The sequence below is a fragment of the Leiobunum rupestre genome, chromosome 6 (assembly GCF_980474605.1).
Source record: "Leiobunum rupestre chromosome 6, qqLeiRupe1.1.hap1, whole genome shotgun sequence".
NCBI classification, from domain to species: Eukaryota; Metazoa; Arthropoda; class Arachnida; order Opiliones; family Sclerosomatidae; genus Leiobunum; species Leiobunum rupestre.
The window spans coordinates 17,418,173-17,437,585 of NC_143389.1; the positions used below are offsets into that span (position 1 = coordinate 17,418,173).

The 19,413-nt window shown below is 34.9% G+C and overlaps 2 protein-coding genes across 2 annotated transcripts; one reads left to right on the plus strand and one right to left on the minus strand.

The window, feature by feature from the left end:
• Positions 1-4,709: 4,709 nt before the first annotated feature.
• On the plus strand, positions 4,710-5,955 carry LOC149939626 (THAP domain-containing protein 1-like). The gene is made up of 2 exons (XM_090178481.1): positions 4,710-4,832; positions 5,029-5,955. Exons 1-2 carry the CDS (start codon positions 4,761-4,763, stop codon positions 5,527-5,529), a joined length of 573 nt encoding a protein of 190 aa, XP_090034607.1. The 5' UTR covers positions 4,710-4,760; the 3' UTR covers positions 5,530-5,955.
• A 7,150-nt stretch (positions 5,956-13,105) lies between these two features.
• LOC149939627 (ATPase inhibitor mai-2, mitochondrial-like) lies at positions 13,106-19,079 on the minus strand. Its single transcript, XM_090178826.1, has 5 exons — positions 18,908-19,079; positions 17,819-17,864; positions 17,691-17,716; positions 16,039-16,102; positions 13,106-13,359 (listed from the first exon to the last, which is right to left on the minus strand). The coding sequence occupies exons 1-5, from the start codon at positions 18,982-18,984 to the stop codon at positions 13,222-13,224; spliced, it is 351 nt and encodes a 116-aa protein (XP_090034952.1). The 5' UTR covers positions 18,985-19,079; the 3' UTR covers positions 13,106-13,221.
• Between the last annotated feature and the right edge of the window lie 334 nt (positions 19,080-19,413).

Below are 19,413 nucleotides of genomic sequence, written 5' to 3' on the forward strand. Positions count from 1 at the left end.
AGCAAATGCTACGGGCCCCGCGTTTCTGGAGGCTCCGCGCCTAGAGCCATTACCGTAACTAGGAAGGTGCCACCGGTAAGGCCGCACAGGACCCGGAAACGAGGTTAAAAAATGTAATGTTCTCAGTAGTGACGTAGCTTCAGATTTTGGGCCCGCCAACAACTAGACTCCATGGACCTTTTTTTGGAATTTACCGTTTAGAAAAGTATAGTCATAATTTTGAATGGGCCCCCTAGGCCCATGGGCCCGCCTGCATTGCGGGCTCTGCTCCCCCGTAGCTACGCCACTGCTTCACAGTAGCATTCATTAAAACTTTAGAATACGAAAGTACAGGGATTGTCACACTTTTGGTTTAAGCTTTTTGAACCCCAAACGGCGCCCCTTACCCTCGCGCGCCCTTAGCGAGGGCCAACCCCGCCAATGTCTATTTACGGTACTGGGCAAACTGATTACTATTTCTCATATCAGATAAATTTCCGATAAACAATTTGATTTCTCTGGCTCCCTGTATGCTTTTTTATCTGACCTACGGCTATCTGGTTTCGGTAACCGACGAGGCCACAAATTTTTAAAACATTACTAAATTTGTACTCCCTTGTAAGGGAGCTGTAACGAGTGTCACTGAAAAGTTTTAAACATAATTTTTAACATTTACGTTTTGGGTCAGCCAACTTTGATCAGGCGCTGTTCGCGAGAGATCAAAGTTGGCCGTGGTGAATGTTATTAAATAGAAAAAAAAAATACTATCTGATTGGCAACTTGCATAGAGATAGAAAAGAAATAGAGGGAAGATTACCGCGTTAAAGGGAATATAACCTCAGGTATTTGGTGTGGAACACCAACGCTTGCAGCTCTAGCCGCTCTTGCCTTTGGCTTTAAAAATATTTGGCGCCACTGTACAGGGAAATTTAAAAATTTAAGGGGTCTTCCATAAATATTGCTTTGCAGGTTATATTCCCTTTAAGACACCCCTATTTTTGACCGGGAAAATTCACCCCCCCCCCCGGCCTGTATGAAAGCGGAGATGGGCAGAATTTGCAACGCCATCTATCCTTCCTTTGTATACATCAAATTACAGTAGATTTTCCAAAAGGCATAATGTATTTCATTTCACCGCGCGTCGACGGCGCCACGTAATCTGCCCATCTCATGGCTTACTACATTGGCGAAAAGGGGGTCAACTTCGGCAGATACAATAGTGCCTCTATTTCTTTTCTATCTCTATGGCAACTTGAGTCGTCCACAACGCAGCGTTGCCCGACGTACGATAATTATCGCACAGTGCGATAATTTCATCGAAATTTTTAGGGCGTACTATAATTTTCATGGCGTACGATATCGTACCATTATTTCGATAATTCTGCCTCAAAGTACGATAAATTTTAGATTTTTTTAAAAACCTACGAACGATTTAAATTTTATTATTAATTTATCGTAGTCCTGAGTGTGAGTTTATTACTTCTAGCTGTTACTGCATTTTTTAAACATTTTTAAGTTAAAAAGAACCACCTATGGAAAGCATTTTAAATGATTATATAATTAGCGAATAAGTAGATTAGTCCATTATGAAAAGGGATAATAAAGCTAAACCCTAAACAAATTTGATGAAATTTAAAAACTTACTAATAGCTCGTACCGATAGGTCTTCGAGCGAACAAAAAGACACGAAACTCGGACCAAATAGATCTTCGAGTGAAAAACTAAATTAAATTAAATTAAATAGCCAGAAATTCCAACCATAGAAATCTCATAGGTAACTAGAATGCTGCCGCCTACGGCCGAGCTTGACGCCAGTTCGCCTTGAACCTTCAGCCAATGAGAGGCCGTAGAGTGCTTCCGCCAAGGAGGATAATAATCCTCCTTGGATCCGCTACTATAGCGGGAGATAGGTGACGTCATTCTCTCTGGTGACATTAAATTCTTGGCAGAACCACTCTTTGAGCTCTGATTGGCTGAGATCTGGCTATCGTCTGCCACGGCGTTTGGCCCATTTGCCAGTTACACGGCAGCATTCTAGTTAGCTATGAGATTTCTATGATTCCAACGGTCCCGGCCCCCTGCACGCGTTTGCTCCGCGTGCGCTCTGCTCGCAACGATAGCGGCCCCGGCAATCGCTCTAAAACCGCAACCGTGAAAGGGCGGGATCGCCAGCGCCAAAACTGCGTCGCGGGAAAAATGTAGACTAAACTTTACACTGAAATGTTAGGGGAAAGATTACGAAATTTTGGTATTTCATTACTTATTTAGAAAATATAAAATTTAGAGATAAATTACTTATACCATATTTAAGTTAATTATTTATGAGCAGTTTAAACGCGTTTCGAGATTTTTTTAAGCTAAATATTTCGCGGAATAATTTATTAAAAATTCTGATTAGTGTCATATTTAAAACATGGTTTCTAACGGTGGTCTGTCATTATTCATTAACTTGTTTTCAAAGATGCAATCTACGATGAACTAAGAGTCAAAATGCCTAATGATCTTCAAAACAGTCAGTTTATTGGTATAATATCAACAGTGTCATTGAAGAAAAACATAAATTATACGCCCAAGGAATTAAACAAGAAATACGATGGGCTTGACTATATAAGAATTTACTTCGCTGTGTTTACCGTTATTAAATAAGCCAAACGTATTATGTAATTGTAATAATTTTCTTTTAAGTAGATAGCATGTACCATTTAGCATACGCCAAAAATTAATCGCATTTCAAATTATGTTAATACAATTCGAATGGAATCGAAAGTTGATAAGACTTAATTATGACGAAGAGGAAAATAAAGATTTTATGGAAATAAATTAATGAACAATTTTGGTTTAATTTTCATTTTATTACAATTAATTTCATAACACCTCCGACGTATCTTTTGGGAGTATTCTTGGATGGCAAAGATAAGATGCTGTAACGTCTAGGGTAGTTGTAACCTTTTGGAGAATAAATGTTCCATGTAACGCATTGGCTAACGGAAACTTCATTTCATGTAGGGCTCTTTTTGTTGTAGTTGCAAACTAGGTAATAATAATAATAATAATCAGCTAGGTTTAACAAGAAAATAGCATCAACGTTTCTTTCGTCAGCGCAGTCGTTGAACCTTCTAATAAATAATTCAATGGAGTTTGTGGGAAAATATGAACTTTATTACTTTACCGTTTTATTTATAAATTATTAAGTAAAAAATTAATATATATAATTAATACTTGAACTAGATTTAGATAAAATAACCAAAAATTATGGTTATTTAACAAAACTCAAAGTTTAAAGTACAATTAAAAATAACTCATTATAATGCAAAACCATTGGGAACAATAGTTAGGCTTAGTGATTAACTGATATCATTCAAAATATTGCAATATTTTAGAAAAACGAATGGTGAAATGGTGGAATTTTTCTATTAAAATTCGCAATAATTCTTCTATAACAGTTCAAAATAACTCCAACAAGTTAAATCGACCACCATTGAAAAGCTTTAAAATACCGCTGAAATATTTAAATTTAGGGCGGCCTCGACAGCGCCTCTAGCGTAGATTTCTCACTGTCGCGAAAATACATAGGATGAGAATTCTTTGCCGGGGCCGCTATTGGCGCGAGAGGGAGCGCACGCGGAACGAGCGCATGGAGGCGGCCATAGAAATCTCATAGGTAACTAGAATGCTGCCGTGTAACTGGCAAATGGGCCAAATGCCGTGGCAGACGATAGCCAGATCTCAGCCAATCAGAGCTCAAAGAGTGGTTCTGCCAAGAATTTAATGTCACCAGAGAGAATGACGTTGTCTATCTCCCGCTATAGTAGCGGATCCAAGGAGGATTATTATCCTCCTTGGCGGAACCACTCTACGGCCTCTCATTGGCTGAAGGTTCAAGGCGAACTGGCGTCAAGCTCGGCCGTAGGCGGCAGCATTCTAGTTACCCATGAGATTTCTATGGAGGCGGCCATGCAACGGTAGACCGGTTTCGTCCTATTTGGGACTCGTCAGTACCGTGCGGGAAATCTGGCTCGCGACTATAAAACCGAATAGAGAAACTAAGCCTAAATATTAAAAATTTCAAAAGCAGTTGCATAGCAACGGAAAGCCGAATAAGGGGAGAGTGGTGGAGATTAGTATATACGCAATGTTAAGTTAAAAGGAACCACCTATGGACTGCATTGTAAATGATTATATAATTAGCGAATAAGTAGATTAGTCCATTATGAAAAGGGATAAAAAAGCTAAACCCTAAACAAATATTTAGTCTTAGTTTCTCTATTCGGTGTTATAGTCGCAAGCCAGATTTCCCGCACGGTACTGACGAGTCCCAAATAGGACGAAACCGGTCTACCGTTGGAATTTCTGGCTATTTAATTTAATTTAATTTAGTTTTTCACTTGAAGATCTATTTGATCCGAGTTTCGCGCCTTTTTGTTCGCTCGAAGACCTATCGGTACGTTTTATACATTTTTAAACATATTAAGATCAGTTATTAAGGATAATAAGCATTTTGTTTATTTCCCTAAAATAAAACTCGTGTAGTGCTTTCAAAAAAAGCATCTAAATTGAACGCATTTATGTATGAATTAAAATTTAGCGCCAAAAAGAAATGTGTGATAATTTTCCAGGAAAATCGATAATTTTTTGGCCTAAATACGATAATTTCAGATTTTAGATCCGGCAACGCTGCCGCAACCTCTAAAAAAAGACTAAAATTTCAAACCCTTAGACAAATATCCGAAATTCACGGGTTAAATTAATTAATAATACAGCATATAGCATACGGTTTTGAAATGTCTCGAGTATGCTCAGTAGCACGTTGTAAACAGCGTTGTAATACAAACCAAGATGATAAAGGAAATTTTGTAAGTTGAAAATAGACCGTTTTAACAAAACATGAAAATGATGGGAACGTCTACGTCGGGGAGAGACGTTAATTAGTCCGTGCGTCGACGTTCTCGTTTATGTCATTTTCATGAGTTGCTGAATCTTGTCTAATGAATCAGATTTGACTGACTGGTGGTTTGATAACAATCATAACCAATATTACGTATGTTTCAGGTCAGCTATCACAAATTTCCCAATGAATGTGAAATTTTTTTGAGAGAAAAGTGGATTAAAGCAATTCATCGTAACGCTGTCACATTCAAAATAACAAAATATAGTAGAGTCTGCTCTAGACACTTCAAAGACAGTGATTTCACAATTTTTGATTCTGGGCGTAGAATTTTAAAACAGGGAACAATTCCTTCGGTATTTGATTGGGATACAAGTAGTGATTGGTACGCGGAAAATGATCCGATGCAAATCAATGATCCAGTGCCAATCGCGGAACATACGTGTGAAGATCCTGAACTTTTGAAAAAGTACGAAACTCTCTTTATTACAATTGGAGAACTTAGAAGTGACAATGAAAAGCTTCGCAATGAAAATGAAAAACTTTTATGTGAAAATAGGGCATTGAACCTCAAAACAAACTCTTTACAGAGTGAGCTGGACTTACAAAAGGAAAAACTTAAAACTCTTGAAACTCGTCTTGCACTTTCAGTAGATTCCGTTTAAATAAGATGGACTCTATTACGCAGCGTTGACCAATTGCAAAGCGTTCATGGCACAGTATAATTATATAGATTCAGGTGTTAATGGTGAAACATTGGAATGGATTATCCATCTTGAAAATGAACTCGTAAAATGATACTTCAAGATCATTTTTTAGCGTTTAGTGACACAGTTCCTATGGAATATTTATTGGGATGAAATCCAGTTAGTCTGATACGATTTTGAAAACTTGTAATGTCACAGCTGTAGTGATAATAGTGGCCGACATGACAGTTACCATTTTTTATCAACAGGCAAGTTACATTGGTGATGTCGTGAGTTTCGAATTGAAAGCACTATTGGATCGATGTCAGAATTCATATAGAATATTAATTGGGATGAAGTCCAATATAAATCCAATCGTTAACTTGTTGTATTAGTATCACTATTCCTACGGAATATTTATCAAGATAAATATTCCTACGGAATATTTATCAAGATAAATACAAAAATAAATTTAATATCTAGTGAATTGATGTCTCAAGTTTCTTTTGAACATTTATTGAAATAATCTATTGGTTTTTGGATTTCATTGCTGTTGGATGTTTGTTGAGATAGTCTAATACAAAAAAACTGGTGATCTATAAATCAGTAGCGGCGCTAAGGGTGGGCTGAAGTGGGCTTTAGCCCCACTGCATTTCTGAGAGGGGCCACATATTTATATTAAAAGGGCCACATATTTATAACTAAGAGGCCACATATTTGAATTTACGAATTTTCTTTATCTCTAGAAATTGGTTTTATTTACTCAATAAGATAGTAGACCATAAACAGATGGATTCGGGAGGAAGGGAGCGGAAATTGAGAGAAATTTGAATGGACATTAGAAAGAAAGGGAATTTCGGGAAATACCCCGGGCATGCACGTGTCCCCTCCAGGTTGGATACAAGGTCATAGGGGGTCCAATAAACGCGACGAGAACTGCAACAATAAAACGACCTTGCTCTTCTCGCTTCCTGGAAAATTTATAAGGGGTCACTAAATTTGTAAAATGGAGTGTAGCTACACTTCATGGTTGTAAGGGCCACAAAATTCTTAGGGGCCACAAAATAATTAGCCCACCTGTGAAAAAACCTTAGCGCCGCTACTGCTATAAATCCTATTGAACATTGATCAGGATAAGTTCCAAAATAAATTAAATGGTTGTTAGATTTAGCCATGCATAAATAAATCAACTGAATACATCATAACTGGTTTAATAAAATTATAGAACATTAAAACATAATTTACAAGAGGAATTTTAACCTGCAGCTATGCCATCATGAGTCGTTAGAGAGAGTGAACTCAGCAGTTAGCTGTAATGATCAGAGGTGCAGCCTAGTGGCGGTTACATTAATTAAGTTAGTAAACAATGTATGCCTATGTGATAAAGTTTAAAAATAGACTCCATATTTTCACAATGGTTAAAATTTTTGGCAAAATTGCACTACAGCGGCCTCATGTAATTTCGTGTTTTTTTTTGGTGGAGAATGTAGCACTTGACGCGTAGATTACGAAACTAATTTTTTTGGGGCCGCAAATGATAATTAAATTAATTAACTTAATGTTAAAAATGTACTAATGTTAGGGAATTACCGTGTTTTTGTATTTTTGGGTGGCGGAGAATGTAGCACTTGACGCGTAGATTACGAAACTAATTTTTTTTGGGCCGCAAATGATAATTAAATTAATTAACTTAATGTTAAAAATGTACTAATGTTAGGGAATTACCGTGTTTTTGTATTTTTGGGTGGCGGAGAATGTAGCACTTGACGCGTAGATTACGAAACTAATTTTTTTGGGCCGCAAATGATAATTAAATTAATTAACTTAATGTTAAAAATGTACTAATGTTAGGGAATTACCGTGTTTTTGTATTTTTGGGTGGCGGAGAATGTAGCACTTGACGCGTAGATTACGAAACTAATTTTTTTTGGGCTGCAAATGATAATTAAATTAATTAACTTTATGTTAAAAATGAACTAATTTTAGGGAATTACCGTGGTTTTGTATTTTTGGGTGGCGGAGAATGTAGCACTTGACGCGTTACTAAACTCCCCGTATTGGCGCCTGACGGCGCCGCGCACTAGCTTCGCTCAAGCGCTGGGGGCGCGCAGCGCCTCCCCAACCCCATACTAAAAAAAGCGATGGGCCATCTATAACGCGACCTAGAGGACAGTACCAAGCCTTACGCATCAAGTATGTACTTTTAATCTCAACCATTAACAAAGTGGCCCAATAATAGAAAACACCGAGAAAATTAACAAAAACTGTAAAAGATTTGATAAAGTACGGGAATATCACTTTGTGGCCCAAAAATACAAAACACCGAGAAAATGAACAAAAACTGTAACTGATTTTATACAAAAAGGGAATATCACGTGGAATTCATTAGGACACCGAAACTGTGTTGCCGGCGAACACACGACGGAAATAAGTACAACAAAACACGTGCAAATGCCCAAAAATTAGAAATTTAAAATTACATTAAAAAATTAAATAATCATTTGCGGCCAAAATCTACGTGACAAGGTCTATCAGGCGCAACCAAAATTAATATAAAATTCAATGAAAATGAGAAATTTTTAAAATTAAAAAAATTAAGTTAAACAATTAAATAATCATTTGCGGCCAAAATAAAAATTACCCTCGACATCCACGTGACAATGTCTATCATACGCAACGAAAATTAATATAAAATTCAATGAAAATGAGAAATGTTTTAAATTAAAAAAATTAAATTAAACAATTAAATACTCATTTGCGGTCAAAATAAAAAATACCCTCGGCATCTACGTGATAAGGTCTATCAGGCGCAACCAAAATTAATATTAAATTCAATGAAAATGAGAAATTTTTAAAATTAAAAAAATTAAGTTAAACAATTAAATAATCATTTGCGGCCAAAATAAAAAATACCCTCGACATCTGCGTGACAAGGTCTATCAGGCGCAACCAAAATTAATATCAAATTCGATGAGGCCGCTGTACTACACTTCACCCAAATTGGCAAAGAAAAATAATTTGTGAAATTGTCAAATAGGACACCACAATTACTATATTGGGACTAATTGGAAGGTGATATGGAACACTTCATAAGTAGCATCATAAGTGTATAATATTTAACATAAGTGTGACACTTCCTATTCTTCACATGTAAACGTTTTACTGATAGCTATTCACGAGACAGACTGCATTATGAGTTTAACAGTTTTTCATCCACTTGCTCCCACATCACATGTAGCCTTTGAAAGCGCATATTCCCCGAAGTGACAAACTTATGGAACAATATTATAGACTTATGGTAACTTAATAACAAGTATGACCCTCAACAAAAATTAATACCAAACTCATTTTCAGAGATAATGCACAATCAAGGTTGAGTCCAAGGAATTTAACCTTCTGCAAACTATTATTGGAAATATACAGGGTGTCCATAAAAACGATCCAGGGCGAATATCTCAGAAACCGTTTTCTCTAGGAATTTGAAATTTTTATGTTACGTAGCACGTGCAGGGGGCCAAAGAAGAATGACCTTGAACCATGTCTTCAAGGTCATCCAAAAACTATCTCGAGAACCGTAAGTGTTAGAAAGTTGGTTTCAATTAGAAAAGTGTTCCCCGTCACGTTTTATGCCTACATAGTGTGAACATGATCGGATTTGACCAATAGTAAGTCGAGAAAAATTTTACCAGTAGGCATAAAACGTGACGGGGAACACTTTTCTAATTTATTTATTTATTTATATAATTGCTCAATAAGCCTCAGGTGGGCTTTTGTTTGAGCATCGCTACAGAAAGACTCAAAACCAAAAAAATTAAAAAAAAAAAATTAAATAAAGGGAGAGACGAAAACAAATGAGTAAATTTGGAAATATTGGTTAAAAATCAAGTAACGCGAGAGGTATCTTTAAAATGAAAAAAGGCAGAGACATGGCGGCGAAACGTGTGGCGATTGGGGATAGAAACAATCTCTTGGGGAAGGGAATTCCAATCATTAATCACACTACAGGAAAAATGATGATGATCAACTTTCTAACACTTACGGTTCTCAAGATAGTTTTTGAATGACCTTGAAGACATGGTTCAAGGTCATCGAGGTTATCATTCTTCTTTGCCCCCTGCACGTGCTACGTAACATGAAAAAAATTCCTAGAGAAAACGGTTTCTGAGATATTGGCCCTGGATCGTTTTTTAGTGGACACCCTGTATATGGAAAATTCCATGTAAGATCTCATATTTTTTGGTAGAATTATAATTTTGAGCTCAGGCTGGATCAATTGGAACTTTTGGAATGTGCAAAAGTATATAACCATTGGTTGGTTTTTAGACACACATCGGAATATGTTTAGAGTGGGACTTCTGTTTTACCAAGAGTGTAGTTAGGTGTTTTTGTTGTGGTTATAAATAGCAACACCTCCCATAATTATTGACCGCGAGAAACTTTCAGAGCTGATCTGCTATAATGCTTCTAAGGAACCTGCCAAATCAAGTTTCATTAGTTGAAAGTGATGCTTGGAGGCATTTTTACTGTGTTAAATATGTTTTATTGGTTTATGATCAAAATTGTCCATATACAACTAGCATGGTCATTGTTCATTTTAAATATGCGAGATTTGAAAGTTGGGACACTCACGTTTTAAAAATTAAGGAAGTTATAATTTGATATTTGAATAGTAAAGTTTGGGCTAACAGAATAAAGCATTTTAAATAGTGAAAGAGTATAGTTATTTCGGATCAGCACACCCAGTTATTCTACACTTGGTGGCAGTGGTGTGATTTTGAAAAATACCTCAAAGACCAACTTAACCAGAACATCCCTCCTGTCTTAACTCTTCTCCCAACAAGTATGATGTAGAGCCAGACGCCGCCATTGATACGATGGCGCCCTGGTTTTTATTTTAATTTTTGGCTCTGGAAATAGATTACGCCGCTGCTGCTCATATTTCATCGGTGTCAGACTCCAGTATGATGGTGTTGGTGATTTCAGTACTTGGATGAAGTATTTTTATGTATTCACTATAGCTAATGATTGGAATAATTACCAGAAGCAGCAAATCCTACCTACATTTCATACGAGACAAGCTTGCAACACCTATGATGCTATAACACCGAACCAGAAGTGAATGTTCATTTATCTTTTTAGAGAATTGCAAGACCCTTTCGTTGAATTGGTAGGACAATGGGTCTACATTCTCCCATAGCCTTTATACCGAAATTGCTTTAAAGATAATTTAAACGAAAAGGAAAATTCCTCACCCCTTGGCTATAAGCTCATTTTGATGTTGGGCTGGTCTAAGCTCAAATATACAGGGGGTTTTTTATTTTTGCTCGAAAAAGTGATTTTTTCAAAAACTATGTTTTCAAGAAAGTTTAAATTTGTACTGTACATTATACATGCCCGAGGACACTTTCTACCAAAATTGCATCTAAATCGAAAAATATTTTATCGTTTTTTGAATATTTAAATTTTAACCGCTTGGTGCTATAAGAAAATTGTCAACGAGAAAATTGTAGAGCGTCACCGAAAACGTACAAATAGCGTTGGCGCGAAAACAATAGACGTCTTTTTCACTGAAAAAATATGACTTGAAAAAGTGACAAGTTGGACACTAAAATAACTTTTTCTGAATTCCATTGGGAGAGTAGTGTAACTTTATCAAAGTCAGAAATTTTGGGTAAATATCTAATTTTTTGGTAAACTTCTCAATTTGGGTAAATATCTCAATTTGGGTAAACATCTTAATTTTAGTAAATATCTAAATTTGAGTAAATATCTCAATTTGGGTAAATATCAAAATTTTGGGTAAATATTTTAATTTGGGTAAATATGACTTGAAAAAGTGACAAGTTGGACACTAAAATAACTTTTTCTGAATTCCATTGGGAGAGTAGTGTAACTTTATCAAAGTCAGAAATTTTGGGTAAATATCTAATTTTTTGGTAAACTTCTCAATTTGGGTAAATATCTTAATTTGAGTAAATATCTCAATTTGGGTAAATATCTAAATTTGGGTAAATATCTAAATTTGGGTAAACATCTAATTTTGGTTAAATATGAATTCGGGTAAATATTTGAATTGTGTAAATATCTATATTTTGGTAAACTTCTAAATTTGGGGTCATTCCACGACAAATCGACCAATTTTTTTGCAATTTTTCACCCTACCTTTTTAATTCAAATGGGTAAATTTACCCAATTTACCTATTTGTATTTAGATTTTTACCCAAATTTATTCGCCTTTATCGACCAGAATAACCCTTTAGACTAATTTTTATCCAAATCTAAAAAGGTAGGGTGGAAAATTCCAACAAATTGGTTGATTTGTCGTGGAATGACCCCAAATTTAGAAGTTTACCAAAATTAAGATATTTACACAAATTAAAATATTTACCAAAACTTAAATATTTACCGGAATTAAAATTTTTACCAAAATTTAAATATTTACAAAAATTCAAATATTTATAAAATTTAGATAGTTACCTGAATTAAAAATTTTACCCAAATTTAAGTAATAAACCAAATTATTACTAAAATTTAAATACTTATCCAAATTTAAATACCCAATTTAAAATATTGACTAAAATTTAGACATTTACCCAAAAAATATATTTACCCAAATTTAACCACCTTTGTTTTAAATTTTTTTGAATAATTTCATAAGTCTTCGATTTTGCCATGTTACTTTACATAGAGAAATATAATATTTTAGTTGTCAAAAACGTTTTTGGTTGCCATGGTAAAACTAAAGCCCATCACATTTTTTCCCTTTAAGGTTTTTAAAGTTACATCAAGGTCTACTTAATCCCTGAATTTAAACAAAATCGATGAGTACCTCGGGTAGTCTCCTTGTGAGTATGCCACAGTTAATTGGTTAATTTAATTTAAGGGAAATCACAAGAAGACCCATTTTGCTAGCATTTATTAAATTTGAATATTATTTTATTCTAGACAATGCTTAATGTTAACTAGGCACTGAAGTTAGGCTAGCACATCGCAAGCCAAAATCACCACTGTAAACCATGCCCATTTCTATGAGCATCATCAGAGCCACTATACTTTAACATGTACAAATGAAGTTTGTTTGGTTGAAAACGAAGGATTTTCCACAAAGATGAGTCATGAAAAAAAAATAAGTTGGTTATAGGAAAGGTTCAAATACCTACCTTTTATCGTTTTTGAAATAAAAACCCTTTGAGCAAAATCAGACACCATGTATAGTTTCCTGGTACTATCAATGGCACATGGTTTTTCTTATCAGGCCCAGACTGGAACCTAAAACGGGCCCAGGCATTTTAGAGACATCAGCCCCCTACTTTCCACAAAAACACTACATGTGCCAAAGCATGGTCCTTTGACCAGACTGGCCCATCGGGCATTTGCCCTATGGCTAGTCCGGGCCTGGTTCTTATGTTGTAGCAAGGTGCTACACTATAGCAGCAGCCTCTCTTCCACAGCTAACAGTTGAAAAATTCTTTAACACCACAGCGCAATTGTTTTTAGCTTAATGATGAACTGAAGCATTTCTGAAATGAAAAATCGAAACTACAAGAAACTCAAATTTATACTATTAAATTTATTTCTATTTGCTGGTTGAAAACATGTACAACATTTTCAGAAACGACCATTTCAATTAAATTACAAAGCATAAAAATTAAACATTACTAGGTATAAAACCTAATCACTATTCTTGTGCAATGACTCAATTCGATTCTTGTGTCTTTCAATTTCTTTTTCGTGTTGTTTGATTTGATTTTTGTGATGAGAAATTTCTTCTTCAAGATGGGACTTCAACTTTTTAAGCTGCTCTTTTTGCTACAGGAAAATATTTTATTATCAAAACTTTTTCATATGAGAATATTTTTTTTGTTGTAAATAAATTTAGAAGTTATACAGGGTGTCCACCAAAATGTGGACCAAACACTTTTAGGTACGAATTTGAAATTTTTAGGTCGCATAGTGTTTAGGGGGAAACCTACTTTGAAAATTTTGATAACCTTGAACCATGTCTTCATGGTCATCTAAAAACTATCTCGAGACCGTAAGTGTTAGAAAGTTGATTCCAATTCGAAAGGTGTTCCCCAGTCACATTTTTAGGCCTAAATAGCCAGAACCGGATCGGATTCGACCAATAAGAAGTAGAGAAAATTTTTACCAAAATCACAAAGGTCGCAAAAGGGAAAATTGCAAGAAAATGCTAATAACTCCAAAACAAGTCATGCTACATTATCGAAATTTGCTAGAAAATTTCATCATGGTGGGAGATTTTAATATTCGGAAAATTGTATGACCTTGAACCATGTCTTCAAGGTCATACTAAAGCTATCGAGAACCATTGGGTTTAGAGCAAAAATTCCAATTTGAAAGTTGTTCTTCATCACATTGTATGTATTAATAACTTGAAATAAGTTTTGAAATTGTATTAAAATTGGAATTTTTGTTATAAAAATAATGGTTCTCGAGATAATTTAGACATGGTTCAAGGTCATCAAAATTTTCAGAGTAGGTTTCCCCCTACACACTATGCGACCTAAAAATTTCAAATTTGTACCTAAAACTGTTTTGGAGATATTCGCCCTGGTCCATATTTTAGTGGACACCCTATATTTAATTTATTAAATAACATAGCCATAGGATATTTATACTATGTAGAAATCTTGAATACATGACTTTTAAAACTCTTGACTACCTAAGCCACATATGTAACGAAGAATGTATTTATATGTAGGGGCCCAGGGGGAGAATTACTATGTTGATAATTCACAGCACCATGGTTGAACCAAGCTGACTTAATTTTTTTATAGGGAAGTGGTTTACTCTCCTTCGCGCATGAACGGAAATTGTTAGCAACTCTAAAAATCATCTCAGCATAGTCATTCTCCCTAAGTATAAATAATAATAGCATATACTCCAGTCGTACTATTCTCAATCAAATGTTCTAAACAGATTCTTAACTAAATACCAAATATGGAAAATTAAAGTCAGTATATTTAGTGGTACTAAATCTAAATATTTTTAAGCCAAACTGATGACAGGGTTCATACAGAATTTCCGGAATTAATTTCCCTAACATTTCCATGTTTTTCCTGACCAAATTGCCAATTTTTTCCAGGCCATTTTGTAAAATAAATGAATGGTTTGGGGTAAAATCTTAAAAAATTTATTAATTTTTAATACATCTTTCAAATATTTATTTGCCAAAATGTTTTGGGGTGTTTTTAAATTCCCTTACTCTTTTAAACCGTATTCCTTGACTGACCTTTTGGAATCATTTTCAAATTCCCTGACTTTTCCTTGACCTTCTGGAATAATTTTCCAATTCCCTAACTTTTCCCTGACCTTTTGGAATCATTTTCAAATTCCCTGACTTTTCCAAGTTTTCTTCAGTGCTTCTTGTTATAACTCAAAGACACAGATCCAACCAACCCATTTTTTACCTCATACTACTTTAGCCAAGGTCATACATTTGTTAATGCAATGAGCTCTCCACAATACCATGATGACCCTGATTTAACCGAGGGGCAGATCACTTTTTGACAGGGTGTCCTAATAATAATGATTAGAAATGTAATCATGATTTACTAATTTTTAATCTTTGTACAGCCAAAGCTTCAGATTCAATTTTAATATAATCTAATCATGATTTAATCATACGAGGGTGTCCTAATAATCATTGGAGTGAGCTACCCCTCGGATTTAACTAACATTTTACTTTTTGATTTATGTCGGGGTGGCCCTTGCACCTGCAGCAAGAGGAGCAAGGTTGAATCCCAGCTTGTGGCACTGGGTGAAAACTTTGAACCAGTCCTGCGTACAGTTTGCAAATTCTCTCCCCACTGCTTAAAGGGATTTTCCCCTGAGTTCTTTAGTTTCCCCTTTTCATAAACACTTGTAGAGGTTAACTGTAATAAAAAGTGTAGGATCGAAGCTGTTGGCTTGCGCGGCATGAAGGGCTTGCCACCACCCTCCTAAACAATTTAACCCACCCACCTGAATTAAAGGCGTTAGATGACTTGGGTTAAGGATGTACTATATAACATAAAACCTTTATGGTTACTTTTCATCAGATTTAAATAATTTAATTAAATCAAATGATTTTCATAATGAAATCTTGAATTAAAATTGCTTATTATACTTTCACAAATTACAGAAAATAATTTCTATAGTAATGCAAATTCAGATAAAACTTAATTAATAATAGTAATTAAATTTAATTTAAAGGCCGAGAACAGTTTCCATTTTATCGTGCGCGAATTTAGACCCCCACAAAATTGAGTGACAGCGTCGACAGCTTGACCGACGGCTCTGACTGTTTTTGAATAGAATATATACAATGAGCATCAAAAAAAAGGTAAGCTACAATACATGGAATTGTCCAGGCGGTCACTCAAGCTGTCAGAGACGTCAATCAGTTGTCACTCGTCGAAAAATTAAGTACAGGATAAGAGGGGTGGAAATTAGCTCTGGTCTCGGTCTTTAATGAATACAACAAACCTGTTTTCTGAAGAATTCTTCTTCTCTAGCAGCTTCCATTTTACCAAAAGATCCACCAGCATCTCTTCAGTAATTTAAAAGAAATATGTTAGTGTTAAATTTTTTAAAATTTAAGGAAAGACAAAAAAGGGCTGGTCATATTTTCTAACTAATTTGAGGAAACCAAATTCTTATGGTTGCACTAATTTTGTATGGTGGCATGATTTTAATGAAAATTATAAACCAAAATTTTGGGTAAGTGGTGCATTTGCTATTTCCTTAAAATCATCTAAACAAAAGAAATTACCATGAGATATTCACGTAGTGTTTTTAGATTTCAAATTTGTACAGTTTAGTTCTAAATCAATACCTTATTTGTTAGATGAATGAAATTAAAAATAACTTTATTTACGTAATAAATTTTAAAATATTCAGCAATGACTAGTTTCGCGTCTATTCAGGCAAAACTAGTCGTCGCTAGAAATTTTCATTTTTAAAAATCATTGTGTATTGTTATTAATTTCATTCTTCTTATTTTATATATATATAAGTAAGTAGCCTATACATTTTAGCTTAATAACACCATTTCATACGTAAATGCTTTAATTTTATGAAGTTATTCACATTGTACAAGAGCACCAATGAAAAAAGCCTAAGATAAATAAATAAATGCTTTATTTAGGATATCCCTTTAAGTCATTTTAAAATATTCAGCAATGACTAGTTTCGCGTCTATTCAGGCAAAACTAGTCGTCGCTAGAAATTTATTTTTAAAAATCATTGTGTATTGTTATTAATAAGTAAGTAGCCTATACATTTTAGCTTAATAACACCATTTCATACGTAAATGCTTTAATTTTATGAAGTTATTCACATTGTACAAGAGCACCAATGAAAAAAGCCTAAGATAAATAAATAAATGCTTTATTTAGGATATCCCTTTAAGTCAAAAGTCTTGTTTACAGAGGGGTCCAGAAATTAATTTAAAAAAAGGAAAAATAACATAAAAAGTCTCAAAAAATATTCCTACAGCTTCTGTTCGTCATTTAGATCTTTATATGTTATTGAGTTGTCTCTAATTCCGATCTGCAAATTTCCGCAAGTTTTTAACATCAGCTAGGCTAATACCCTAGGCTAGGCTAGGTTAGGCTAATAATCAGCCAACATCTACCAACAAGCTCGAGTAAAGACCTTTTCACACGAGCCAACTTTTCAAATCAAAATGCTGAGTCAGCAAAAATGGATCAGTGATCCATTTTTTTCTCGCGTACTTCTTTGGTGGATCAACTCATCGAACTTTTATTCACACGAACCAACTAGTTTACTCAACTCAAATTTGACTCATCTAGTTGGATCAAAAAGTTGGCTCGTGTGAATAGACCTTTAGAAGAAATTACGTCACTTCCTGTGAGAAGGACCATCAAAATTGGGAGAAGTGAGAATTCTCATTATCAAGGGAAGAATTCTTAGAATTTTGACGCAGCCCTGTCATAAGTTTGTGACAATATCCATCTTGTTTATTTAAGTTTTGGTTTTTAAGTTTTATAATAGTGTGAATAATTTACACATTTCCAAGTTAGCCAAATCATTTACATGGGATCTTTAGATGTCTCAGTAAATTTTAAGTTTTATTTCCCAGTGGATACGGCAGTTTAAAATGTTATGAAACCTACCTGATTGATCCTCCAGAGCCACCACCCTAAAGAAGAAAAGATATTTGAAAAAAAAAGAGTTGCATAAGGAAGTTAACAGCAGGTTATTGCTAGCAAATAGCTTCTGTTCATTATTTTCTAGTACTCACTTTTCCAGCACCACTTCCCAATTCACCAGCCTGATCAGAACTGAATCTGGTCAGAGGAAATATTTGTTAAATACCATGTAAAATAACTTGTTTTAAAAAATACCCAACCAGTCAAAAAATTTAATTAACCTTTTAAATTTGACTTTCAAACTAATATAGAATTATGCTAAAAGTAAAATATAGAATATGTTGCTCTTACGTCACAAGACACAGCTTTTTCAGAATATTCACCTAACATGAGCTAGATAAACCAAAATTTATCGCGAGTGTAGCACGCGCTCATAGACTTACGGAAGTAAGAGCCCCATTAGGATAAATTTGACTTTATGGGAATGAGTGTAGTAGAACACCCAACGAATGCCAAAGTAGGTTTATTTCAAGGTTAAGTTAGGTTAAATTGAGTTGGGTTAGGAGAAGTAAAATTAAGCCTCACATTAAAACAAGAAGGCCATGTTACATAATAAAAAGAACTACTGATCTCTCATTGTAAAGTCATATGCAATAATAATAAAAACCCATTAATATTCAATGATCAACCATTTTACAATTATAAATTTCAATTAAACAATTAGGAATATGATGAGACCCCAGCTACGCATTTACAATCATTTGGTTTAAATATTGACAATGTATATTCTTAAAATTGTTTAGTGTAGTGACTAAAAACCCCTAGCTAGTTCCATCTAGTAGCAACAAACACAGCACCCCACACAAGGAAAATGCAACCCGTCAAAAGTCGTGAATTTTCTTAAGTACAGTTTTCTTCTGCCGGCGGAAGAAGAAAATTCGGAAATTGTCTTCCTTCCCCCCTGCCTGTAAGACGTTCAGCGAAAAGTCTTGTCCAATGAAATTTGTACACAACACTGCATTAGCGTTCTCCTTGTGTTTGTTGCTCCTAGGTTTCATTATCATTAGTTTGACCATTCATTATAATTATTAACAACTATTAGGGCATTGCAGTGATAAATTTCAGTGATGACAACTAAAACGGCACCAATTTGAAAGATTTTATAAACAGTAAGCTGATTCCTTTTTTAAGCCAGAAATTACCTATGAACAAATTTATCAAATTAAATACTGTGATATTACCTTACGTTATTCATGAAAGCCAAGGGCCTGGAACATCTTACAATTTTAAAGGGTAAAGAGGACAACCTTAACGCCATCGTGAAAATTGCAGAAGACGCAGTATGACCTGACCCCCAATCGGTTTCTAGCTGTGGAAACCAGCGTTGCCAGATATTAAAAATCAAAATATAGTACCAGGGAAAGAAAATAATCGACTTGAATAGCTCTTTATATAAAATACGAGAGGTCACGTGATTATGTTAGATTCATCGTGCAGTTAAAGTTAGAGAGCGCGCGCATATTTGGGTTTTTGTTGAGCTCGCGCGAAAACGCGCGAGACCCTGTTCACGGAAATATTAGGAAGCATGCGCTCCAACAAATATCCCTTTTTATACATGTATGGACCAAGGAGGATAGGAAGGGAGGCGAAGTAGGAGGGATGAACGCGCCAGTATCCTTGTAAGAAGCTTAGCGCGCGCTAAGCTTCTTACAAGGATCCTGGCGCGTTCATCTCTCCTACTTCGCCT